The sequence below is a fragment of the Sceloporus undulatus genome, chromosome 3 (assembly GCF_019175285.1).
Source record: "Sceloporus undulatus isolate JIND9_A2432 ecotype Alabama chromosome 3, SceUnd_v1.1, whole genome shotgun sequence".
Lineage (NCBI taxonomy): Eukaryota > Metazoa > Chordata > Lepidosauria > Squamata > Phrynosomatidae > Sceloporus > Sceloporus undulatus.
Window position 1 is genome coordinate 54,950,248 of NC_056524.1, and position 24,509 is coordinate 54,974,756.

General features: G+C 38.3%; 1 protein-coding gene across 6 annotated transcripts in view; it reads left to right on the forward strand.

The window, feature by feature from the left end:
* The window catches only part of ROBO1 (roundabout guidance receptor 1), a 688,267-nt gene extending 665,455 nt beyond the window's left edge, over window positions 1–22,812 (forward strand). For all 6 annotated transcript variants that reach the window (XM_042458015.1, XM_042458018.1, XM_042458017.1 and 3 more), the window contains 5 exons: window positions 2,525–2,934; window positions 5,156–5,308; window positions 17,117–17,425; window positions 19,812–20,011; window positions 21,148–22,812. In XM_042458015.1, coding sequence (XP_042313949.1) covers window positions 2,525–2,934; window positions 5,156–5,308; window positions 17,117–17,425; window positions 19,812–20,011; window positions 21,148–21,162 — 1,087 coding nt within the window. In that variant the 3' untranslated portion in view covers window positions 21,163–22,812. The remainder of the gene's footprint in view (window positions 1–2,524; window positions 2,935–5,155; window positions 5,309–17,116; window positions 17,426–19,811; window positions 20,012–21,147) is intronic.
* The last annotated feature ends 1,697 nt before the right edge of the window (window positions 22,813–24,509 follow it).

Sequence of the window (24,509 nt, forward strand, 5' to 3'; positions counted from 1 at the left end):
TTCTTTTCCTACAAGTGATTGCTAGTGCAGAAAATTGTGCCACTTTATAAGTTATATGCGAGTTCCAGTCTGATAATAGGTAATTTGAATAAAAAGCTTCAGATCTCCCAGGTACGTTCAAAAATATAGGAGTGATCAAATCTCTGCGAGCATTGCCATAAAAAGGGCAGTGAAACAATACGTGTCCAACATTTTCTATATCTCCTGAGTTACAGGGGCATGTTCATTCATGGACAGGATGTCTTACTAAATTTACCCTCCAGTAATGCTGACTGTGGTATTTCTGAAGAGTTTCCAAAGGCAGTCCCATTTAAAGTGCATTACTGTAAGAGCTGAAGTTCAATATATCTGGAGGACACTACATTCAGGAAGGCTGAACTGTGTAACTCATCCAAAAGGCAAATAGATAGTCAGCCTTCAACAAGTCTCTTAATGGCAACTACAGTGTTACCCCGGGTTACGAAAATAATTCGTTCCGCCGCCGCTTTCGTAACCCGAAAGGCTTTCGCAAGCCGAAACCCCATAGGCGCTAATGGGGAAAAGCCACGATTTGGTGCGAAAAAGCGCCGAAAAGCACCAAAATTTCTTTCGTAACCCGAAATAACCTTCGTAACCCGGAACAGTTTTTTTCAATTGGATTTTTTCATAACCCGGAAATTTCGTAAGGCGCCGCATTCGTATCCCGGGGTAACACTGTATCTAGATAAATGTATAAATAAAAAGCATTAATATACAGATATATTGATGCATTAGTATTTCAGTCAGTGTATCCATGAAGCTGTTGTTGTTGTTGTTATCATAGGCATAAAACACAATCATATTAAGAGAGAAATTTTGGCATAAATGAATTCCAACACTTGTGTCCAGTTTAACAATATTCACCCTAGCCCATGTTTCTGTATTGTATACCACTAGTGAGACAATGTTCTCAATGAAGATCTTGAGGGCAAGAGTATTAATTACCTAAATTCTTCAAAAGAGGTGGGGTTACAGCTAAACATGATTGTCAGTTCCAAGATCAGTACAAGAAAAAAACTTTAAAATTAAAGCAAACTCGTATTGTGTTGAATAATTTAAACCAAAGTGTCTTTGCATCTACAAGAACACTAATAATTATGTGATCCCCCAGATATTTTTGGAGTACAATATACAATATTATTAGTCAATAGTGTTGCTGAGACTTATATTAAAACAATGCCTGGAGTATGACATGATCCCCACATCTGTTGTATAAAATCAAAAGATGAGGCTAGCTCTACCAATGCTGCACAAATATATCACCAGTTTCTAGCTGCTTATTTAGAAATCAGATAAATTAGAACAAAACACTGTTTGGTTGCCACCTGTCCTTTACCTGTTCTTCCACTTACCTGCTCATCTGCCCAAGTGTCTCATTTCAGCAGTAAGCATGAGATATAAAATTTAGATGCTTTCTGAAACTGACATCTAGAGCTATAACTGTTTTTATCACTCTTAGTGACCTTTCTATGGAAAAGTACTATAAAACACCCAGCTGGAATTTTATCAGAATCTTTAATAAAACACTTAACATATTTTGAGGCCCAGCTATCAATATATTTGACAATTTCAAGAGGCCTCATAATATTATTAACAAGTCTCTGGATAACTTTTCTGCTGTCATACTCTGAAACAAGAAGCAAATCTTAATACTGTCAAAAGTTCTGGTAAGGATGCTAAAAGGGGGGGGAAGGTCACATTGCAGTGTGGAAATAGTTGTTTCTTAAAGTACTTGAATCACGAACAATGTAGGGCTGCATAGCTCAGAACCAATATCTTGAATCTGGGTCAGAAATGAATAGATAGTCAGTACAGTTCTTTGAGGATAGAGAAATTATATTCTGAAATTGTTGCTGCATTTGGAATCGTAGGAGACCTATTTTAACCAGCTGACATTTCCAAATGATCTTCAAGTAAATTCTCATAAGCAGTATGTTACATTGGATAGAGAGACTTCAACCCTATGAAATCTACTTTATTTGTACTGGATCACTGAGATCCATCAACCCAAACTAGCTGCAAATGATATACATTTAGAAATAAGAAAGTCTGAGCCCATGGATTTGTTCTGGGTACCAGTACTGAATCAGTCCCTCAGTTATTTTTTTTAATCCAAAAGTAGTTGTCTTAATCATTCTTTATTTCAGAAATACAAGTTAAGCCAATGAAGAAGGAACTGCACAATTATTATTGTTATACAATTAGTTGTCAGAAATCCTGGCACATCTGTTGCAAATCACTCATATTAGCGCACAAGTCTACTAGACCCATATCATTCATCTGCCCATGCACAGTTTAAATAGGAGGGCTATAATAATCTCCTATCTGCTCCTCACTCCCCAAAGTCATTCCCCCCCCCCATTTTAATCACTAAGTAAAGTAAATCACTTTTACATATTGTACAGTAGTCAACCACTTCTGCTATGAGAATGTACAAAAACTACTAAAATATAAAATAGTAAAGATGGAAATAAACATTAATGTTTAACTATTTATTTGTTAACAGGCGTCAACCTGTGAGTCCTCCTCCACCTCCAAGGCCCATTTCCCCTCCACATACCTATGGTTATATTTCAGGGCCTCTTGTATCAGACATGGATACTGATGCTCCAGAAGAGGAAGAAGATGAAGCAGACATAGAAGTTGCCAAGATGCAAAACAGAAGGCTGCTTCTGCGTGGCCTTGAGCAGACACCTGCTTCAAGTGTGGGAGATCTCGAGAGTTCAGTGACGGGTTCCATGATCAATGGATGGGGTTCGGCTTCAGAAGATGACAACATTTCAAGTGGACGATCTAGTGTTAGCTCATCTGATGGATCCTTTTTTACAGATGCAGATTTTGCACAGGCTGTTGCAGCAGCAGCAGAATACGCTGGTCTCAAAGTAGCAAGGCGTCAAATGCAAGATGCTGTTGGAGGTGAGATTTGTTTTCAGTCATTATGTGTGTTTGATCACTGATATCCATCAGATATATAATTAGTGTGTCCTTAGGGACAGTTACTCCTGGAAGATGCTTCCTTTGGGAATACCATATACCTGCGCCTGCATTTCTATTTAAAACAAGACATTACAACAATTTTCATATAATATGTAATGAAGGGAACCTCACCATGCTTGTGTCTTTGTTTTAATTGTGAGTTCACATCCAACTACAATAAAGACTTTCTAAAACTGCAAATCTGCATGTATGATTTTCATTCTGAAAGCAAGCCACAAAGAAGGTATGATTAAACAATGTCTCCTTGTCATTTGAGACCAGATTTTCTCCCAGTGTTTTCTCAGTACAACACTAAAAAAGAGGGCGGAAATCCATATTTATAAAATTTTAAACATCCATTCACAAAAATGTGCACTAGGTTCTAACAAATAAAGGTACAAAATGAGGTACCAAAATACACACTAATTCGGTAATTATAGAAACAATAAAGAACAAAACAGTAATGCCATGTGGACCAAATGAAAGAAGAGAACAAGAAAAACTATATCCATAACCATACCTTCACCTCAAATTCACTGTTGAAAGAATGTATTTTAAAAGATAAGTAGCCATACCTTTGTAATCTTTTGAAGATTTTTTTTGTAATGTTGACATCTTTACTTGTTCTATAATCTTCCTCAGTGCATTGTTTTTCTGCAACAGTATCATGAATAGGATGTGCCAATACATATAAAATACAAAGAGCTAGATAGATTAGATAGTAACCCTTATCCCTTCAGGAAAAAAATATAGTTCTTTGAAAGAAAATCTTAGGGGTAAAAGGTTTCATCTGCTTTCTGTTTTTACTTTGTAATATGATATGAACATAGTAACATCAAAGTCTAGCAGCTTGGGAACACAAAAATGTGGTTATTACAGAGACAGCTCTCAAATATTATTTTATAATATAACGCCACAATACTAAAGCTTTCTAGACTGATAAAGCAAGGAGGTGATGCTACTTTGAACTGTCAAATAATATATTATCAGTTCCAGAATTTGACAAGGCTTATGTTTGGTACTGGGCAGGATATTTGTATTGTGCAGTTTGATGGCATGCAACAGAACCAGGGGAGTTCACTTTCCAGCTGTACATAGAGATGGATAATCCCTCAAACTCACATTAGATCGAGAGTCCATTAGAAGTTGCAAAATACGTATGATTGTTAGTTTTGTAAACCTGTATATCTACTATTTTATTCTTCGCTGACCAGTGAAATGGATGAGTGACAAATCTAACCATACATGGAAGAAAAAAGCATGACATTCTATTAATTGTTAAATCCCCTTCCCCCAGACAAACAGAGGAAAAAGAAATTATGATAAACTAATTTAGCAACCATATATAAAATAGGGACAATTGTTGGCAACACCTTGTGAGGAGCCATAAAAACATCACATAAAAATCCTGAAGGCATCAGCTTCTGTTTGATCTTGGAAACCAAGCAGGGTCAGCAGGGCTGTAGGCTGTATTTCAGAGGAAGGAACTAACAAAACCACCTCAGTATTCCTTGCCTAAGAAAACCCTAACAAATCCATGAGGTTACTGTTAATTTAGAGGCAACTTGAAGATACACACACACACACAGGTGAGTGTATGAGCTTGCTTCACTGACTACACAGTTATTTCAATCCATCTTTAGCAGCTACTATCTTTGTGTAAGTGGGTGAAAAATAGGTAGGGCACAGACTGATGAAGCAGATTTCTACTCAGAGATGGTTCACAGGCATGTGAAAAGGGTTCAGCAAGCCCCATCTGATATGTCCATATAAGAATTATCTCTTGCTGGAAGACCTTGCACAACACTGCAGAAAGAACATTATTTTGTTGTTTTTTAGAAATTCTTGTTTCCACTCATGCAAAAACTATTCCAGCCTAAGACCTATTAAAAAAAGAGAGCAAGAGCCCTTTGGGCACTGCCTATCATATCTCTGACTGAATGTTATTATTCTGCAGTATTAGGGCCCTGAGAATGTGTTGCATGGGATAATGGCCATTGTGCAGACCTTTTTAAAAACAAACAAACAAAAAACTATTATGTAATACTGAACATGGATGATGTCAGTGTTGTTACAATATTTTCATTTACAGAATGGAGAGATAAGTTATGTTTCAGAGAAAATAAATAAATTGAGATGATGTGTGCTGTTTTCCTTCCAGGCCGTAGACATTATCATGCTTCACACTGCCCTAGACCCACCAGCCCTGTGTCCACTGACAGCAATATGAGTGCTGCTGTAATACAGAAGATCCGACCTGCCAAAAAGCAAAAGCACCAGCAAGGACATCTGCGCAGAGAGGTCTACACAGATGGTAAATACTATTAGTTGATATACATTCTTTTGTGGTACACAGACTATTTTTATAAAGCTAATACTAATTGAAAAGTGGATTGTATTTTCTGATGCTGTGCTCATTCAACATCGCATATTGTCATCATCACCATTGTTTTCAGACTCCTGAATTCTCTTGGACATACATGCATAAAAAGTGTATTTGTTCCCTAATCAGCTATTAAATATCACTATGTGTGAGAGCAGAGACTGCAAATGGGTACAGCAGTGGCAAATAATGCATGCATGAGATTAAAATCTTCATTAAAATAAATCCTCTATAGTGTCATTTTCGCCCTCACAGAAACAATTTAACATTCAAATAGAAGGCAGAAAAAGCATTGAATTTTAATCTTAACCATAGCATTGTTCCATGTGGCTACTTTGTGCACCAAAAGGCAAAATCTAATCATCTCCTCTCATGCCTACACACACAATATCGACTCCTGCTGAAAAGGTAATGCTTGTATTCTCTGGGGAGTATAGAAGGATAATGCAAACATTGTGATGTTGTCTAGAGAGAGCCTTTAATGAAAATGCCTCAGGAGGGCCAGCTTTTATTAAACCACCACGTTTCAGTTTCATAAAACAACCAAAGGGGTTTGTTGGAAATTTACGTAAGATATATTCCCAAAGATTTACACATCTTGTCAGGTTTTCTGAATTCTCTAAAAAAGGATGGGAGTAGTGGCAAAGGCATCTTCCCCCACCTATTTTCAACAACAACAATCTGATTAGGACTTTCATTACCAGTCAGAATTTTTTCAGAGGGTCATCATTTGCCATTATCATATGAAAGCCTAATATTATAGATACTTATCCAGGGTTACAAGAAGGGGTTTTCAAGCCACTTCTCCCTGTGATTCCTGCCACTTGACAGAAAAATTTAATACAAAGCGCACAGCATGATGAGCAAAAGTAATTTTGCAATGAGTGGTTGTCCATGCTATTATCTGTACTTTATTCTGAGTATTTTCTCTCAGTAACGTCTATCTGATATTAGACTACATTAAATAGTGGCATGACACAATGCACCTGGGCCTCTTGGCTTCTGCCCAGGCTCCCTTTGTCAGTGAAACTGAATTGTCAGAGTATTATCTGATTTCAAGAGGTTATTAAGGCAGTTTTCTGCATGCTTGTTTACGTGGCTTTTTGTTTGCTTGGGTTTTGTGTGAAGGAAGAATAAATGGTATAAATCCCAAAAACTATGCCAGGAAATTTATATTTATGGATCCCCTGTAATGGCCTTTTGCAAGAATTTATAGATGTCTTAGCAAGTTTTATTAGTTTTACATGTGAAGCTCTATATGAAAAATTGACTAAGCTTCAAACCTTGATATGAACACATCTGTGCTGGCTAGAATGCCAGAAAAGAAATCTTGTCAAGAGCTGTGCATAGTTATTTCTTTTTTCTACAATAGAAATAAATGACAGTGAGCTGAATTTGGTGGCAATGTTATGTTAGAAGTTTTTTATACAAAGCTAGATTGTATAGCACTGTTATCTAACATTGCAGCTGCTCTGACAGACCTAATCGATATGTGTTCTGTACTTTCAACCATGTGCTTGTTCTAGCACATTTTATACTGTATTTTTTGAACTTCACTTTAAAATCAAGATGGTCTATAGCACATAGACAACAGAAATATATTATCTAATATTTGCAATATGCAAAAAAGACTAGTAATGGTGACTGTTTCTGGATGTGGAGTCCTTTGAAAATATATCCACCTTGTTTGTTTTGTTTGTTTGTTTTTTAAAGGATAAACATAAACATAAACATAGATAATGTCTGTATAGAATGGATTCATGCATGGTTATTCCATTAAATGTGAAATAGTACAGTATATACTCGTGTATAAGTCAAAAAAGATTTTACCAAAAAAACTGACTCAAAAACCTGGGTTGACTTATACATGGTTCAATATGAAGAATTCCCCAGCCTGGCTGTCTCCCAAAGGGACAGCCCAGCTGTAGAATAAGAGAGAGGGAAGATTGCCAGAGTGGGGAGGAGGATGGAGGGCAAGCGCTCAACTGCCAAGCCTTGTCCCCAATCCTGGCTGTCCCAGAGGGGAGGAAGGGTGCTGAGACCCTTAGTTTTACCCTCGACTTATCCACAAGTGATATCAAATTACCAAATTTTGGCCCCAAATCTGCCCTCAATTTATATGTGAGATTAACTTATAGTCAAGTATATACAGTAATTCAAAGAATAACCATTTGAATGTGAACCTACAATTTTAGAAAGTGAACTGGTAAGCTGCGCTCAGACCACTTGAGAGAAACAAATCATCAAGAAAAAATTGCATGTCAATAGAGCTACATCAAGCTACATGCACAGAATCTAGTCTAATTCTAACTACAATCAGCTCTTGCCATCCATGCCAGTGTGGCCACGTGCATACCGTGGCATACCACCATTGGAAACAATGCGACTTGAGGTCCTATGTTTTTTGTTACCCATAGAGGGAGGACAGAACCCCACAGATACAAAGGGCTGACTGTATGTCAACAAATACGGAAAACAAAACAATGGCACACAGATTGGAAACACTCCAATCCCCAAGAAAGGGGACACCAGGGATTGCAGTATCCACAGGACGATTGCATTAATCTCCTGTGTAAGCAAAGTAGTGTTACAAATTCTGCAAGAAATAGTTTTATTATATAAGGAATGGTAACTATCAGATATCCAAGCTAGGTTCAGGAAGAGAAGAGACACTAGGAACCATATTGCAAACAAATATTGTATAATGGCACACACAAAAGAATTTCAGAAGAAATCAGCCTGTGCTTTATAGATTATAGCAAAGTCTTTGATTGTGTAGATCATGAAAAACTGTGCATTCCCCTTAGAAAAATAGGGTGTGCCACAACATTTTGTTGTCCTGATGTGTATAATCTGTATACAGAACAAGAGTCTTCTGTCCAGACAGTACTCAGAGAACCAGAATAGTTTCCAACTGGCAGGGGTATCAGGCAAGGCTTTATCTAATCACCCTAACAATTTAATCATATGCTAAATCTATTATACATTAAGGAAGATTAGACTCAGAGGAAGGATGTGAATTATTGGAGGAAGGAACATAAACAGTTTAAAATACATGGATGACACCATATTACTAGCAGAAAATAACAGACTTGAACGATTACTGAAGAAAAATGAGGAAGAAAGTGAAAATACCATATACATACATATTTCAAAAAGCAAACCATTTTTTTCCATTTTATACAAGGGACACCAATTTACTATAAGATTGTATTTAATGGGTCTTGAGTATCCACAGTTTTCAGAATGCCTGGGATGGGGGTCTTGGAACCAAACACCAGGGGATACTAAGGATACTATACCTATTATGCAAGTCTATTTCTGTGTAGTGTGCGCAACAGAACATGACTCTGGGAAACTAAATTCTGAGGATTTGTCTAATATGAGGGTCTAACATATTAATGACACTTTTCAAAGATTAAAGATACCACGTCCTGCATTCAAACCTGCCACCCACCTTACTGAACTGCACTGTATTTCCTTGGAAAGATTTCCAATAGTCTCCCTCCATCCACCATCCAGAGGGAGAGAAAGGCAAGCCAGCTCCATCAGGCCTTGTGTGAAAGAAGAAGGCCCTCCCTTCATCCACCATCCAGAAGGAGAGAAGGGCAGGCCAGTTCCATCGAGCCTAATCAGAGTAAGAAGAAGGGCCTTCCTTCCAGTCCATCTGCCGTGGTCCATACATCAGAGGGAAAGACTTTCCCCCTTCCCCACTGCCATTCCCTTCTCCTTTTCTGCCTTGAGGGCAGGGAAATGTCTAATTAACAATTTATACGCTAGTCTGATAGCCTTTATATAATAATTATATTTATAATAATTATAAAAAAAATTAGTGGTGGTAGTAGTATTAGCCAGTAAACCTATTTAAACTATTATTCTGTCTATAACCAACTGCTGTCAGCAGTCTAGTCACAGCATTTTGGCCCCAGTGAATCTTCCCAAGTGGTTCCAAAGTAAAATGCATTACAGTAATCCACATAGGATATAATCAAGACATGCATTGCCATGGCCAAATCTGAGACCCCAAGCTGGCACACTAGTTTTATGTGTGCAAATGCACTCCTGGCTGCCTGAATCCATGATTATACCAAGCTACTGAGACTTCAAGCAGACTGTAATCCTATCCAGGACAGGTTGAATCCCTGTGTTCTGATCTGCCTTTTCACTGACCAGGAATATCTCGCTTCTCTCTGGATTAATTTCCAGTCAGTCTTCATCTGACAATAATTGGTCTAGTGCCAAAACCGCTTCCTTGGAATTAGATGGAGAAAGAGATAGAATTTTGTGTTGTCACAATACGGATGTCACTGAATCCCAACTCTCTGTCCAAAGAGTTGGGGTTCACTGACATCCTTATTGTGACAACACAGAATTCTGTCTTTTTCTCTCAGTAGTTTGTGTTTATAATAAATATCTGGAGGAACATTACAGTTTTTGTTTAGTAGGGAACAGTAGGGGTTTGCTGATATACAAGGCGTTTGAAAGTCCCGATCCAATGCTCCTCAGCACAGGAAACCACGCCCAAAAGATGCAGGAACTATGCTGCCTCCCTCGGCAAGTTATGACAGTGAAGCATGAATCCTAGGAGGGAGGGAAGGGTGAGAGCCGGCAAACAAAAATGGGGCCAAATGCCGGATGGCACGGCCTAATAAAGGGTGGCCAGCCAATCAGCAGCCAGGAAGCATAGGCGGCCTGCCTCCTGGCCAATCCCTGCGCTGCAGCCCCTGCAGCCCGTCAATCATGGGCCACTTCCTCTCCCAGGTTCTTCTGGGAGTTGTAGTCCATGGAAGTGGCCAAACCAGCCATGCCGCGGTGCTTGGTGCTTCTGCTCCCAGGGGACCTGGGGGTTAACCCTTGGCTTCCCGGAAGCGCTGTGCAGTGCCGCCGCTGCGTTGGGCCTGGTGCCCTGCCCCAGCACTAGGGCCCACGCAGCACAGGAGGGAAACACCCTGCCTCCAGACCCAACAACTGGACTTGCCTGGTGAGTCGGGCAGTCCCGTTTGCTATAGAGTTAGGAAGGCACCAAACATATTATTAGTATTATGCATAATATTCAGTCCAATCTCCAGGTAACTTCCTTCTTTTCAACTTTCAAGTTCAATTTTGTATTGTTAGTTTTTTGTGAGTTTTTCGGGCTATATGGACATGTTCTAGAAGAGTTTCTTCCTGATGTTTCGCCAGCATCTGTGGCTGGCATCTTCAGTGAACGCTTGCCTGGAAAAAAAGTGGGTGTGTGTATATGTGTGTCTGTGTGTGTGTGTGTGCGCGCGCGCACACACACACACACACACACACACACACACACACTGTGTGAGCCTGGGAATGCAAGAGTGATTTGCATATGTATTGTTCTGTGCTGATGGCAGGCCTCAGGCTGGGAGGCTAATGCAAAAGAGGATGAGTGTCTGCTAAATGGTGATCATTATCTACTGGGAAAGCCCCTGACTCTGAGTGGTTTCCCATTTGCATTTGCTGAGTCCTTAATTTGCTGTTCCTCAGGACTGGTAGCCAAATTTTGTTCACTTTAAGGGTTTCTTCTTTCCGGTTGAAATTATCCAGATGTTTGTGGATTTCAGTGCAAAATTTCAATTTTGTATATTTGTTGAAAATGCAAATATTATGAATTAAGAAAATGAATCTAAATCATGGAAAGGGAGCCAGCAACCTGTCTATGGTCCCTCAGTGAGTCCATTGTAATCCACCCATTTTCCGTCTATTTTTTTGTTCAGCACTCCCTGCCATCACTGCTGAATTCTGGCAAAATTACAGCCACAAACATAACAGATGGTTACACTAGTGTAATGCACCAACAGGATTTCAGCCTGGAGTTTGTGTTCGAACTATGGTTGTTTGGATTTATTTATTTATTTATTTATTTATTGGTCTAACTGAATTTTAAGCACTGAAAAGAGAAGAATGAAAATACTGTTACCAAAATGGCAGTCTACATACATTTTTAAAGTAATAGCAATTAGAATACTATCATTATCAGGCTGAAAATGCTTATAATGCTATTGTCTAATGTTAAACTGAGAATATATTTTAATAAGACAATTTTAATTTCCTTTGATTGAACTGAACAATCCCTCATATTTGAAAGAGTTTAAAACTACTTGTACTTTTTCTTCTTCCAGTTTTAACATAGCTGGTTGAATTGATTCCTCTTCTCCCCAAATTATTTCTCCATGGTTTCTGTATCTTTTCATTTAGAGCAGGGGTAGGCAACCCTTTTGAGCAGGGGGCCAGGTTGCTGTCCCTCAGACAACTGGGGGGCCGAAGCCAAAAAATAAATAATTAAATAATTTTAAAAAATAACTAAATAAACCAAGACAAAAGTAGGACAAAATTTTCAAATGGAGGGCACCTTTGTAATAAAAAATGGAGGACACATGAAAAAATTGCTGATTTTTTAAAAAAATGTTAAGATAAATGCATGTTTCTGAGGCTTCTATAGACAATTGCCCCACCATGTCCCTCGCGCGAGATGCCAAAGGCCCCGACGGCAATCGGCAGCAGGACTAGGCTGGGGCCGGTCCCAAGGCCTTACTGGGCTGCATCCGGCCCGCGGGCCGCAGGTTGCCTACCCCTGATTTAGAGCATTGTGAAAATTACAGGTACTTTTTTATATATATAAAAAGGCACATATGATTTTCCCCCCACATAGGACATTCTGTAAAATACCATCTGCTAATTGTTGTTGTTTTTTTAAACAGGCAAGAACACAGCAATATGCAGACACATATAAATGGAATAGATGAGCATAGCTGACCTTTTCTAGTTACCTCTGAGTCCCGTATATTGGTTTGATGTCATTCTGTGATTTATTTTTTATTTCTCACCATGGAGGCCTCCATTTCCTTTTTTAATAACTAAGTGTGCCAGTTTACAGCAGACAAGGCAGATTGATTCTGGATTTTCTCTGTGATTTGAGCTGTTAAATAAATACTGTTGGGGTGAAACAGTGTTGACCTCTGAAAAGTTTCATTTTTTGATTTGGAGGATTTTTCTCAGCAAGGAATGATGTGTTGTAATAAAACTTTCTCTACCTTCTCTGCAGGTTGCAACAAAGCTTCTTATAAGGAGCATATCACTTTGCAGTACTCTTTAGAGATGTATACCAAATTGCATTTTTAACAAAAGGTCTTTTGAAACTGAGTCATTTCCCCTTATAGCACTATCAGCATTTTTTTAAAAAAACAAACAAACTACTGTGAATCTAAAAAAATACATTTGGGTATATTTTAGAATAAAGAAGTAAAAATTTCATTAAGTTACAAAAAAAAATTGTACATCCTGAATCAGAATTATGTAGACATTTGGCAGCTATACCCCTTTTAGTAGAACTTTTAGTAGAATCCATGAGTGTTGCTTATAGGAAGAGGGCAAAGACATGGATTCAGTATGAGAAAGAATTCAACAAAATGTTCAGATACAGGAGTAGGCAAAATGAGTGCCTGTTTCTGACGATTTGAGAACTGCTGATCCATGTTATGTTGACATTGCACTATGTCCCTGATAGCAGAAATCCAAGCTAATTTTATCCTATCAAGTATAAAATAAATTTAATTTTTAGAACAGTAAAGTAAATCATTGTTCTTTCATGCTATAGAAAACTGCCACAACATGCCCATTTTATAAATCTTGATGCATTTAAAGCCAACTATACCCATGTTCTTTTAATACGAATTGCTACAGTTGTGCCCAGTGTTCTCCCATTGTGCATGTTGGCTGAAAGGAAGTACCTGATAGACCCATTAACTCAAAAACACAGCTGGTCTGAGATTTGGAAAGTGTTCTCATTTCCTTTTCCAGATATACATTTATTGCAAATTACAGCAGCAGGGATGTTAAAATTTTACTCTTCTTCATTTTGCAATAGATGCACTTGGGGGACGATATGCAGTACAAGCACATGGCTATTATTTATGCCTCTCACAGACCCATTTTCCTCCACCTGCTCCCTTGATGTATACCTGTCATCAGCTTCCAGTGCTCTTGATGCAAAGCAACCTTGGGTCTTACTTTCCTCTAGTGAGCTTTTGAAACCTTTCTTACTTCTATGACAGCATGTGCTATCGTGTATGACTTACAGCCTTTTTTTATTTTAAAGTTGTTAATTCTTAATTATAGAACAGAAAAATAGCATGAGGAGTTATGCATGGATAAAAATAATCATTTGAAAAATTATCCTTAATATTCTAATAGTATTTAAAAGGAGAATTAATAGGTCATTTGAAGCGTCAAGTACAGTACTGTACTTTCCACTTTCTGAACCTTCCTCAGAGGTGTCTTTATCTGCATTTGAATGTATCCTAGTATTTTATTTTATTTTATTTTGCAGAATATGCAACTGCAAAGCCTGTTCAAGGGTGACTACTTTAAATAAAAGATTTGCATGGAGTAAAGCTCCTGGTTTAAGACGTTTTATTTTACAATGAAATTATTAAATTTTAAAATAATTTATATGATAATGTGGTAGATTATTTATCTATCTGCAGATATACCTATCTTTAGATATCAGTTGATTAATACAGTGTTGTTGTCTCATTCGCCATTATGTCATTTTTCAACCATGGCAACCCTAATTATTTCTATTTAATGAAAAGTAAATAAAGGGGGAAGATAGATGGATAACTAAATAAATGAGAAGCATTCAAAAGCCTCAGGTCACCAACATCCCTGCTCCAGACCTGTAAACCCAAGGACATTGAATCCTTGTTAAAATAAAGCCATCTGTAATATGGTATCATCCAAAACCACAAAACAGTGCTACATCTATTGGGCCAACCAAAGCACATGTTGTAAGCTTTCAGAACTCCACTAACTTCTCCACCAGGCAAGGAATTTAACACCTTTGCTTGATGAAGAAGCCAGTGGAGTATAATGTGTATATTGTTTGGATCAATCACTGTTTTGTGATTTTGGATGATACTCTACTATGCTATATGGCCAACCGGGCTACCTCTGGACATGTCATCTGTACTATGGTCTTCTTCTTTTCTACTGTCATTTTTTCTATGAGTCTAAATGCTACTCCATATACTGTCCTGATCCTGGCCTCTTGCCCAGAGTATTGTTTACACATTAAGACAAGTAGGTGTTGTGGTACACCCATTTCTTATAGTGTGAACCCTAACTTTTCATGATCTGCAATGGGCAACTGTGGGAGGCCAGGAACTCCATTACCCTCCCCAGGTGGCCTTGGAGGGGTGCTTGCATAACAAACAAAATCCTTAAAAATGTCCTCCAGTGTCCTCTAGAGGCTATGAGGTGCATTTTTGCCATGTTTTTATCTCCCTGGCCAATTTTAGGCCCAAGAGGGGCCTTTTTTTTAACTAGAACAAGTGACCAGACGTCACCTATTAATCACTGCCTGTTTTAAAATGGACTTTGTGGAATCCTAAAATGGCCTGGGTACCCCAGAAACTTGGTAAAAAAGAATGCCCCTTAGAGGTTATTTAGTCCCATTTTTGGGGCAACAGTTAATTCCAGACTGGGCTTTGAGGGGGGCACAAAAACACCACTGGAGGAACATGCCCCTGGGCCATACTTTGCTGACTTCTGTTCTACTTAGAAAAAGGCTTTGTATAATCTAAAAAACATAAGTTGCTTTTCTTCTGAAATTCTTTGGTGTTTTCCATTGTCCAACATATATGTTTGGTATATAATCCATAGTGCTTAGTATGGCATTTTCCCATCCATATATAGTAAAGGTCTGTCATATAATCCTCAGCATCACTTTGCTTGCATGGGAGATCTATGTAATAGTGTGATGTCTACTGTGATACCTGGTGCCTCCTTTCTTGGAGGCTGGACTGTTTATTGAGTGTTCCTAATCTGTAGATAATTATTTTGTTTTCCAGATTTGTCAACAGGTTTTAGTTAGAAGTAAGATCGCATCTGTCTCTGTAGCTTTGAAACAGCACTATTGATATGCTCTCTATTCCTGTTGATTTATTTCTCTCAAATATTTTGGCGTACTCTTCTAATTCACTTTCTAAAATTATGGAGACACATATACAGCTATGGATATACATAGATGTATAAAAGAAGTCAGCTCAAGGCCAATTTTGGTAGGAGATGAAAAAGAAGGCTTTTTGTTTTAAGAGTGTAAAAGGTGTGACCCTTTAAATTATGGGGGCTCTTAGGTTATATAAGGATCTTAAGTTACATCTGAAATATGGAATTATTTTATTATCCCCTCACCCACTGCCCCTTAAGATGGAAACTGTAGTCTTTTTTCACCTTTCCTGACAATTTTTCATTTGAACAAAAAAGAAAGAAATGTGGCTGGTGATAGCCCCTCCTTCCATGTTCCAACTTTCATTATTCTGAACTCCAAGTGGGAGAAAAACAGCCAGTATCTGATGGAACTAATCCCCCACCTTACTGCCATTCCCATTTCCTTCTGTTTCTCATCTTAGATCCCAAGCTTAAAGGCAACCAACTGTCAAATGAATGGTTTGTAAGCTTCAGTGGTACAGTATGAATACTTTAAATACAGTAAATCAGTTTGAAGAACCTTAAAGAACTGTAAACATGGGGTTAAGTTCTTCCTCAGAGGTCCCTCTGTATGTTGGAACATGAAGGGAAGCTTGGATGGTGGAAAAGTGGGATGGCACTTCTCTTTGACAGAATGCTACTGGCTGAACTCCTTCTTTAATAAAGTCAGATGGTATCGTTTTTAGAAGAAACTATTAAAACTAATTTGTTCCACATGGTTTTTAACATTTCAGCGCATAAGATTCTCTGCTGCTCTTAATTCTGGTTTTTTCCTGAAGTTTTAAGGTTTTTAATTTCTAAAAAAAATAACACTTTTAAATTGCTTTACCATTATAATTGTAACTTACCCTGAAGACTCAATTTTTGTTCAAGAGGTAGATCACAAATATCAAAACAAAATAATTACAATGGTTCTCGGGGCCCATTGGCCCAGCCAGAAGGTTTTGCTGGCTTCTCATTGGAGAGACCAGAAGATTTTTTAAAAACGGCACGCTTTGAGCGGCCGTTAGACAGGGAGGGGGCGGGGCTAAGCCTGTTTAAGGCTCTCCTGCCCTTGCTTCCCTGTCAGTTCAAAAGAGCTGGCCCACCCTCCCACCTTGACGACAGTGTAAGATTAATTCTGGTTGCTTCGGAGCCGGGTAGGAATTTTTGCACTTGTTTTCCCAAGGGTTTTTTGCCTACCCTACATTGCTGGATTAGGAATTGGACGATTGGCTTGGGTGTGGCCATAAATAGGCCTCATGCATAGGCAGGGGGAGATAGTTGGTTCGGTGAGCACCTCGGTACCCTCCTAAAGGGTGAAGGTGAGTCTCTGGAACAGAAGTTTACGTCTTGAGGTTAAACACAAAGGGAAAGAGACTTGCCTTGGGGCGGGCTTGAGATTCAAACCCTCACTTAAGTCTTGAGAGTTAAGTGGGGAAATCTTGGGTTGGCCTTCCAGATGAGGGCCGGCCAGGGGCAACCCAAATTATGGATTGCCCTTGGGGCTCATATGTTTTTGCCCTTTTTGGAAGCTGGGGAATTGGTCTTGGAGCAGACCATCTGCCAGCTGTTCCTATACAAGGTTCTCCCTCCTGGGCTTGCAGTTCTCAAAAAATACAGTTAAATAGGTTGAATTTTAATAAAGTTGCCCATTTTATAACCCAGTTCTCTGTGTCTGGTCTCCTTATTTAATGAGTTGGTCAGCAATGTCAAAGATGCTGGATGAGACTTTTAATTTTTTCCCACCTCTTATAGATCTGCCACCTCCACCAGTGCCACCTCCTGCTATAAAATCTCCTACCACCCAGTCCAAATCTCACCTAGAGGTACGGCCTGTCATGTTGCCAAAGTTACCTTCTGTAGAACCCAGGACAGAAAGAGCAGTGGAAAGAAAAGGAGCAGGCTACAAGGGGAAAGAAGGAGTTGAAAGCCGCCAGCATTCTGATGTACGGACAAGTTCAGGGGAACGGCGAGAATCACAGGAACAGCAAAGTGATAGCAAACTACGAGGAAGCAAAGCAACAAGGCGAGAAGGCACACCAGCAAAAACACATCTTCTCCAAGGTGATTTGATATGCTAGTCATGTGTTAATTAAAAGTTTTTCTCCTCTTGTAGTTATTAACAAAATTGGGAAAGTATAGTCATCAAACTACATTTGCCGCTGACATACTAGCTAGGGTAGCTGCTGCTTCTTATTATGGGCATAATATCTTAGCCACTGAAATTATAAAATCTTAGCTGCTGAAATTTAATTATGACATAGTACAAAACAAACATAGAGTATGCAACAAGTAGGAAATATAAGCAAATTAAATACAATTCCCGTAAGAAATCCATTTTTTCCAATATGTCTGAAGAGAAGGGGATGCTTGCATCTCATGGGTTATTTTAACATAAAAAGAACACCTTTCCTTGCATTGTGTTCTTTTATATTTTAATAAAGTGAATGTACACGTTTTCTTTATATTCTTGATACCAAAGAATGCAGTCAAAGAAACCAAAGTCCACTCAATCTTTCCTAAAAATATGACAAGCATAATAACAGAACAGTGATGGGCTAACTTCTGGATTAACAGATTATAAAGTTAAAGCCAAATCATGTAATAAAACTCATCGATGAGTTTAATTTTTTTCTTTATGACAACCAGTAAAGTCTGACAGCAGAATGTGCATGAAGGTATCTATATATGGTTCTATAAAACTTGCCAGCAAAGAAGCAAACCCTCATTTGGTAATCATTACTTATGTGGACATGTGTATGCACACAGAAAGAAACAGAAGAGCAACTGGAAAGTAAATTAATTAAACTGCCACAAAAGCAAGAGATGATTATGAGTGGTCGTGGGTCACTATAAACAGAAGTCATTTGTAAAATCCTCCAAGATAGGTGCTGCAGTTGTTCTTTTTGAATGTATGTGTTAATGGTATAAAGCAAATGGCTATCCTGCCAGTGAAATTTTAAAAAAGTATTGTTAATGTTTGGGTGATTTATCACTCCCAGAAAACCTTAAAATATTGGTGTAAATATTAGTTCTGGGTATTGACTCGCAGAATTATAGAGCTAGAAACAAAATGAATATGAGATATTTATTTCATCAAACCAGTTTTACTAATAAAATCCAAACTTTTGAAACCATGATCTAACTGCTTTCCTTCAGCAGTGTCTTCTCTCACACTAAGATATTTGGTTTTTTAAGTATTAAAAATGCATTATGGCAGAAAATTTTTTGAGAGAGCTGCTGGCATTCGATATGGTAAACTATTCTGAGACAGAAGATCCAGTTGTCTGAGTTGGTATAAGACCCTTATCCACCAGTTCCTGATGCATGAGTGCAAATCATGAGCATATACAGTGAATTGGTGTTTTAGGGCCATGAGGCACCATGTGAAGTTGAGTGTGCAAATTCCAGTTTTTAAACTGTGTAACCTTTTTCCTGATTCGAAACCTAACACATGTCACACAACCATGCATAACCAACACATGTCACTGTGTTTTAGCTGTACACATTCAATAAGCAGAGAAGAGCAGGGCCATTCTCAGTGGATGTACTTTCTCCACACGTTATAGCAAGAGTGTGAGACAAGGCACTGTTGAAGGCAGTTAGATGTGCTTTTCTCATCAATGAAAAAAAAAGTGTGCCCACATTATATGCATTATAGGCACAAAGGAAGGCGCATCCCATTCACATGAATGAGGTGTACACCCGTGGCATACGCCCTGTACGCCGCCCCCGCAGGCACGAGCCCCATTCATTTGAATGGGGCTTGAGCATCTGTGTATTTTTGTCTTACGCAGGGGGTCCGGAATGGATCCCCCGTGTAAGAGAATCGCGGACTGTACATATGCAGCCCTAAGGCAAACGTGTGCCTGCATATGCTACTAACAGGATACTAAACATAGTAATCATAAATAATAAAATCTTTATTTATATTTCCCACCTCCCCATGGATCGAGGCGGGAGCACAACAGATAAAATCAGCATTACAATACATAGATTTTTTGCAAACTCACAAATTCCTACAATATATTAATTACCGTTCAATTATAAAAACAATATAAAAATTATCATTACCGTCTATGTGCACATCATCCGTAGGAGGTAAACATTTTCAGGGTTCAATCATAGTAGATCAGGCGGGTAAGCCCGCCAAAAGAGATCCATCTTTCTTAAAAGAATCTAGAGTTAATAAGACAGATCTCTTCCGGTAGGCCATTCCAGAGTCTGGGGGCAACAGCAGTAAATGCTTTGTCAAAAGTTGATCTTAATCTGACTTCTGGGTGTTCTATGCTACTGTGGATGAGTTCTTAAGAATTGAAGTTTGTTTCCCATTTGGCATGTTCCAAGCCTATAACTACTAGTAAATACCAAAGCAGGATAGAAAACAGAATGTATCTGCAGTAGCCGTTTATATATACCTATATTTATACACATATCTTTCCCTTCATAGAGGACATTCTGCCATATTGTAGACCTACATTTCCAATATCGAACAATACTAGAGATCCCAGTTCCTCAAGTTCCATGTCATCCAGAGGATCAGGAAGTAGACAAAGGGCTGAACAAACAAATCTAAGTCGAAGGAATATTGCGGAAATGCAGGTATTTGGAACCTACGAGCGAGAAGAGGATGAAGAAGAAGAATTACAGGTAATGTGAGTTTCCATAATCACTAAGGACCTTAATCTGTTGTAAAAATGCAATGTATGTCTCACAATGCTAATTTTTTTTTTTTACCTTTAATTGGTTAGTCTACAGAGATTTAAGATTTTGGCTTTATCAAATAAACCTAATTGCAGCTATACTGGCAGTTCATATACCGTATATTTTAAACCACTAATGTAAGAATGACTCAGAATTTAGAGCTTTTACATTTCTATACCTTTTTTTTTTTGCTGCTGATTATACTTCATACAAAATGTGAATGGGAATATGTCCCTTATGTAAGATGGCAAAATCAAGGTTTCCTTTTGAAATTACAGTCCTCCCTCCATTCCCGTGGCTTTGGAATCCACATCCCTCGCTTATGCGGAGGGATGAATGGAGGGGAAAATAATGCGGTGCAGATATGCACCTATATTCAAGCCAAATAGGGCTTGAATATATGCGAAACTCCATATTTTGCATGGGGTGTGTGTGTGTGTGTGTGTGTGTGTGTGTGTGTGTTCCAGAATGGAATGAAAACAGAGGGTCGACTGTAATTTATATATATATATGTGTGTGTGTGTGTATATATGGAGGCATCAATCCGTGGATAAAGAATTTGTGAATACAGAGGGCCAACCGTAATTCTCTGCCATGATTATATGATTAAGAAGATACACTCACTCTATTTAGAGAACTCAATGTTTGTTTAAATATTATGTAGTATAGATTGGGTTTCCCTTATTCAGAATTCCAAAATCCAAAATTATCCATATGGGTGGCTGAGATAGTGACATCTTTGCTTTCTGATAGTTCATAGTATGCAAACTTTGTTTCATGCACAAAATTATTTAAAATGTTATGTATAAAATTACCTTCAGCCTATGTGGGTAATCTGTATACAAAACATGAATGAATTTTATGTTTAGACTTGGATTCCATGTCCAAGATATCTCATTATATTTATTCCAAAATTAAAAGAAAATCTATATTCCAAAAAACTTCTGGTCCTAAGCATTTTGAATAAGGGAGACTTAGCCTGAATGAGAGAAAGTTATTTTATCTTATATATTCTCAATATAGCATACACATATATTTTGAGAGAGAAAGCAAAGTAATGCCCAATTATTGTTGTTTTACAGGAAACCGAAAGCTGAAGATGTACTGTAACACATTTTTGAAATTGAATCAGAAAAATATCACATAAGATGCCTCAAGTCTGATGATATTTGATGCCAGAAATAATGTTCAGTGCAATCAGAGTGTACAATTTCTCATCTTTTTATGATACTAGAATGTCATTTCTTTATTTTCTTTTAAGACCCCAGTTATAATGAACATCCTTTGTTTTTTCCCTTAAATATAGCACATTTTCTCTGTCAATGAGAGCTGTTAAAGTGATCTTTGTGGTGCTAGCGGAGCTGCTGCTTCCACCTTTGGAAAGAAGGGGGAACCTTACTTTGCTCCAACTGGGGGGCAGGGCAGTTCAATACAAGTATGTCACCAAACTAATTCATAAACTTAAGTATAGACTATCATTGATTGGACAATAAAAACTGCAACAAATGATATCTATGCAGAAATTTGTTTTGTTTTGTAAATTTTTCTAATGCTGTTACAACTGCACTTGGTGCAAACAGCATTGTATTGCCTTTCGGCAGTCAGACCCCTTTGCAGCAAAAATGCAACTTCATACAATTTGGGTTATCATAGCTCAAACTGTAAATACGTATTCCTTTTTCAAAAACCCTGTAGTACTTTATAATTTGTCTAGTTTGTAATCCATTTACTCCTGGAAGTACATTCTTCACTGCAGAAGTTCTTTAGGATAGGAGGAAGGCATGGCAATCAAAACATGGCAATTATGTTGTGGGTTACATCTATCAGATACTCAAGCAGTTGTCAGCTTTGACCAATGCTAATGAAGATGCCAATTCAGAAAGCAGATGGACATTTTTAAGCATCCTTAGCAAGGAACATCATTATCATCATGACTGGCCCAAATCTCAGACCTCTACTTTATAGTGTCAGTTCACCTTAAAGAAGAAGTGCCACTTAAAGAAGTTATGTTTTGATCTTAGATTTTTCGGGAGGGAGGGTTGCTTTTGATTTTTAATGCACTGTTTATCTTTTTTTTTTTTTTTTTTTGGTTTTAAAAGCACAATCACTAAACTTTATTTGTAAAACATTGTAACTATTAACCGTTTTTGTCTTACTGTAAGATGTTAAGCTTTTGTTTGTTTGTTTTTTCATATTTTATTAATGCTCTATGTTTGTATTGGGAATATTTGAATGCTGACAGATGGTAAAGGTAGCAAACCTAGAAAGGGCCATAAACAGAACACTTTTCCCATTTCCTGAACTTTTAATTCTTACATTTCCTGTGGCCTATCTCAACATTGGATTTCCACTGAAACTGAAATAGTGCCATTAGTCCCTTTTGAAATTCCAGAACGATGTCCTCTGTCCGTAGATTTTTATGATCTCTTTTGTAATTATATGATTTCTTTGTCATCGGTGCTAATGGAAAATTGTGTGTTTGTTTATGGACAATTATCAGGCCTAGCCTCAGTTGGGGGGAACAGTGTTTTGGTATTTACTGAGGCCTAAAAGTTTCATTTAGCTAACTTTTAAGAAATGGTTACAATAGAAAGGGTGTGCAGTACTGAGGGAAAAGCCCATGTGATTAATGTTTTTCATTATGTTCATGTAAGAAACCTCATATTTTAGCCATAATTTTGCATACCAAGGATTCAATAATCATAAAGTAATTTTGTCACATTATTTATTAAAAACGTTCTCAAATACATTATCCTTTGATGTCCATTTTGTTGTTTTACCCACAGACCAAATTCACAGACTTTCTCATTGCTGTAATATGAACAACTACAACAATCAAACAAATTGTTTTACAGTGCTCCCACACCATACATGGGCTCACCATATGTGGACCTGAAGTCACGAGAATGGCAAGCACTAATATGATGAATGGGGCCTGTGCCCCTGGTGTACTCTGCACTGCACATCACGGGGGCACGGCCCATTCAAATGAATGGGGCTTGATCACACGTGGGATTTGCCTTACGCAGGGGGGGTCCAGAACGGACCCCCATGTAAGGTGAGGGCACACTGTATTTTATTTACAATACATGGAATATTTTTGTTTGGTTTTATTATTGGTCACCTATGAATTTCAGGATCAGAAAGTTCAGATGGTCATTAAAACCTGGAGCTGTGTTTTTTAAAGATGGCAAAATATTAATTTTAAGCCCTTATTAGAGCCACAACACATTGCTATGGGATTGGTTGATTTGGGAACACCCAGTGTCAGTATATATTTGCAAATTTGAAAATAGTGCTTCCAAATGCCACACAATACCTCTGCTTTGTATGCCAAGAATTGGGGAGGTAGAGCTGTCCATAAATGGGTTGGGGGAAGTATCCCAAAGATTCTGTGCCGTGGGTTAAATCTGGGACCTGATCTTCGCATGCATCCACGCAGCTATACTGACACTGTGGGGATAGGAAGAACCAAGTATGCAGATTAGAAAGGTGTTGCAGGGTAACTAATGTTTCGGTTAGCCTACCCAACAAGAAGCAACTGCAGTGGAGAGAATTGTGAGATTTGATATCTAGCACTAGACAGAAAGGAACAAATGTCATTCCACCCTGTGTTTATCAAACCTAAGTCCATGCACACATGTTTTTCAGGCAGCTATGGAGAAGTCATGAGAAAGAAGGCATATGATTGGTTCTCTCGGAGTTTGCAATATTTCATTTTTTCAGTGTGTGGTGCTGACTGAAGATGTCGGCCAGTATGCAAACCCACATCTACATAGCTTGGGTACTTTCTCTCTGGCAAACAAGAAGCTTGGCTAATACACATTACAGTAGGCCCTTGGTATCTGCTAGAGTTTGGTTTCAGGACCCCTCCCCCAATGGATATCAGAATTCATGGATGTTTAATTTCAGTTATATACAGTGGGGTAGTAAAATAGTGGCCCTTTTATAGTATGGCAAAATCAAGGTTTGTTTTTTAATATTTTCAAGCCGTAAATGCAGAATCCATAGATGCAGAGGGCCAACTCTACATCTTTTTCTGTCCTTCAAACTAGAGGCAAGCAACAACTGCTGCTTCTCCCTATGTTTTGCTTCTAGCCCCACAATGAAACACAATAATAGCTGTGCATGGCCACCACATATCCTATTTGCTCAACTTTCCTTTTTTATGCATGAAACTGATTAAAACAAACATTAGGATGGGTGGTGGGTTGTGGGGGGGGGGAGAATTGTTACTTATCCGTGGGATGTCAATTGGCAAATTCAGGTGCAGCAAAGAGAGCTGATGGTGTGTATCTTGACCTATGGCAGGAAATGATGTTCTGAGGCCAGACTCCTTTAGCAGATTCCCAGGAGCCTTGTATTTAAAAAGTCATACATGTCCCTTTATCTGTCAAAAAAGGGGGAAAGGGAGACTATTTATAGTTGTTTTCCTGTTTTCTTC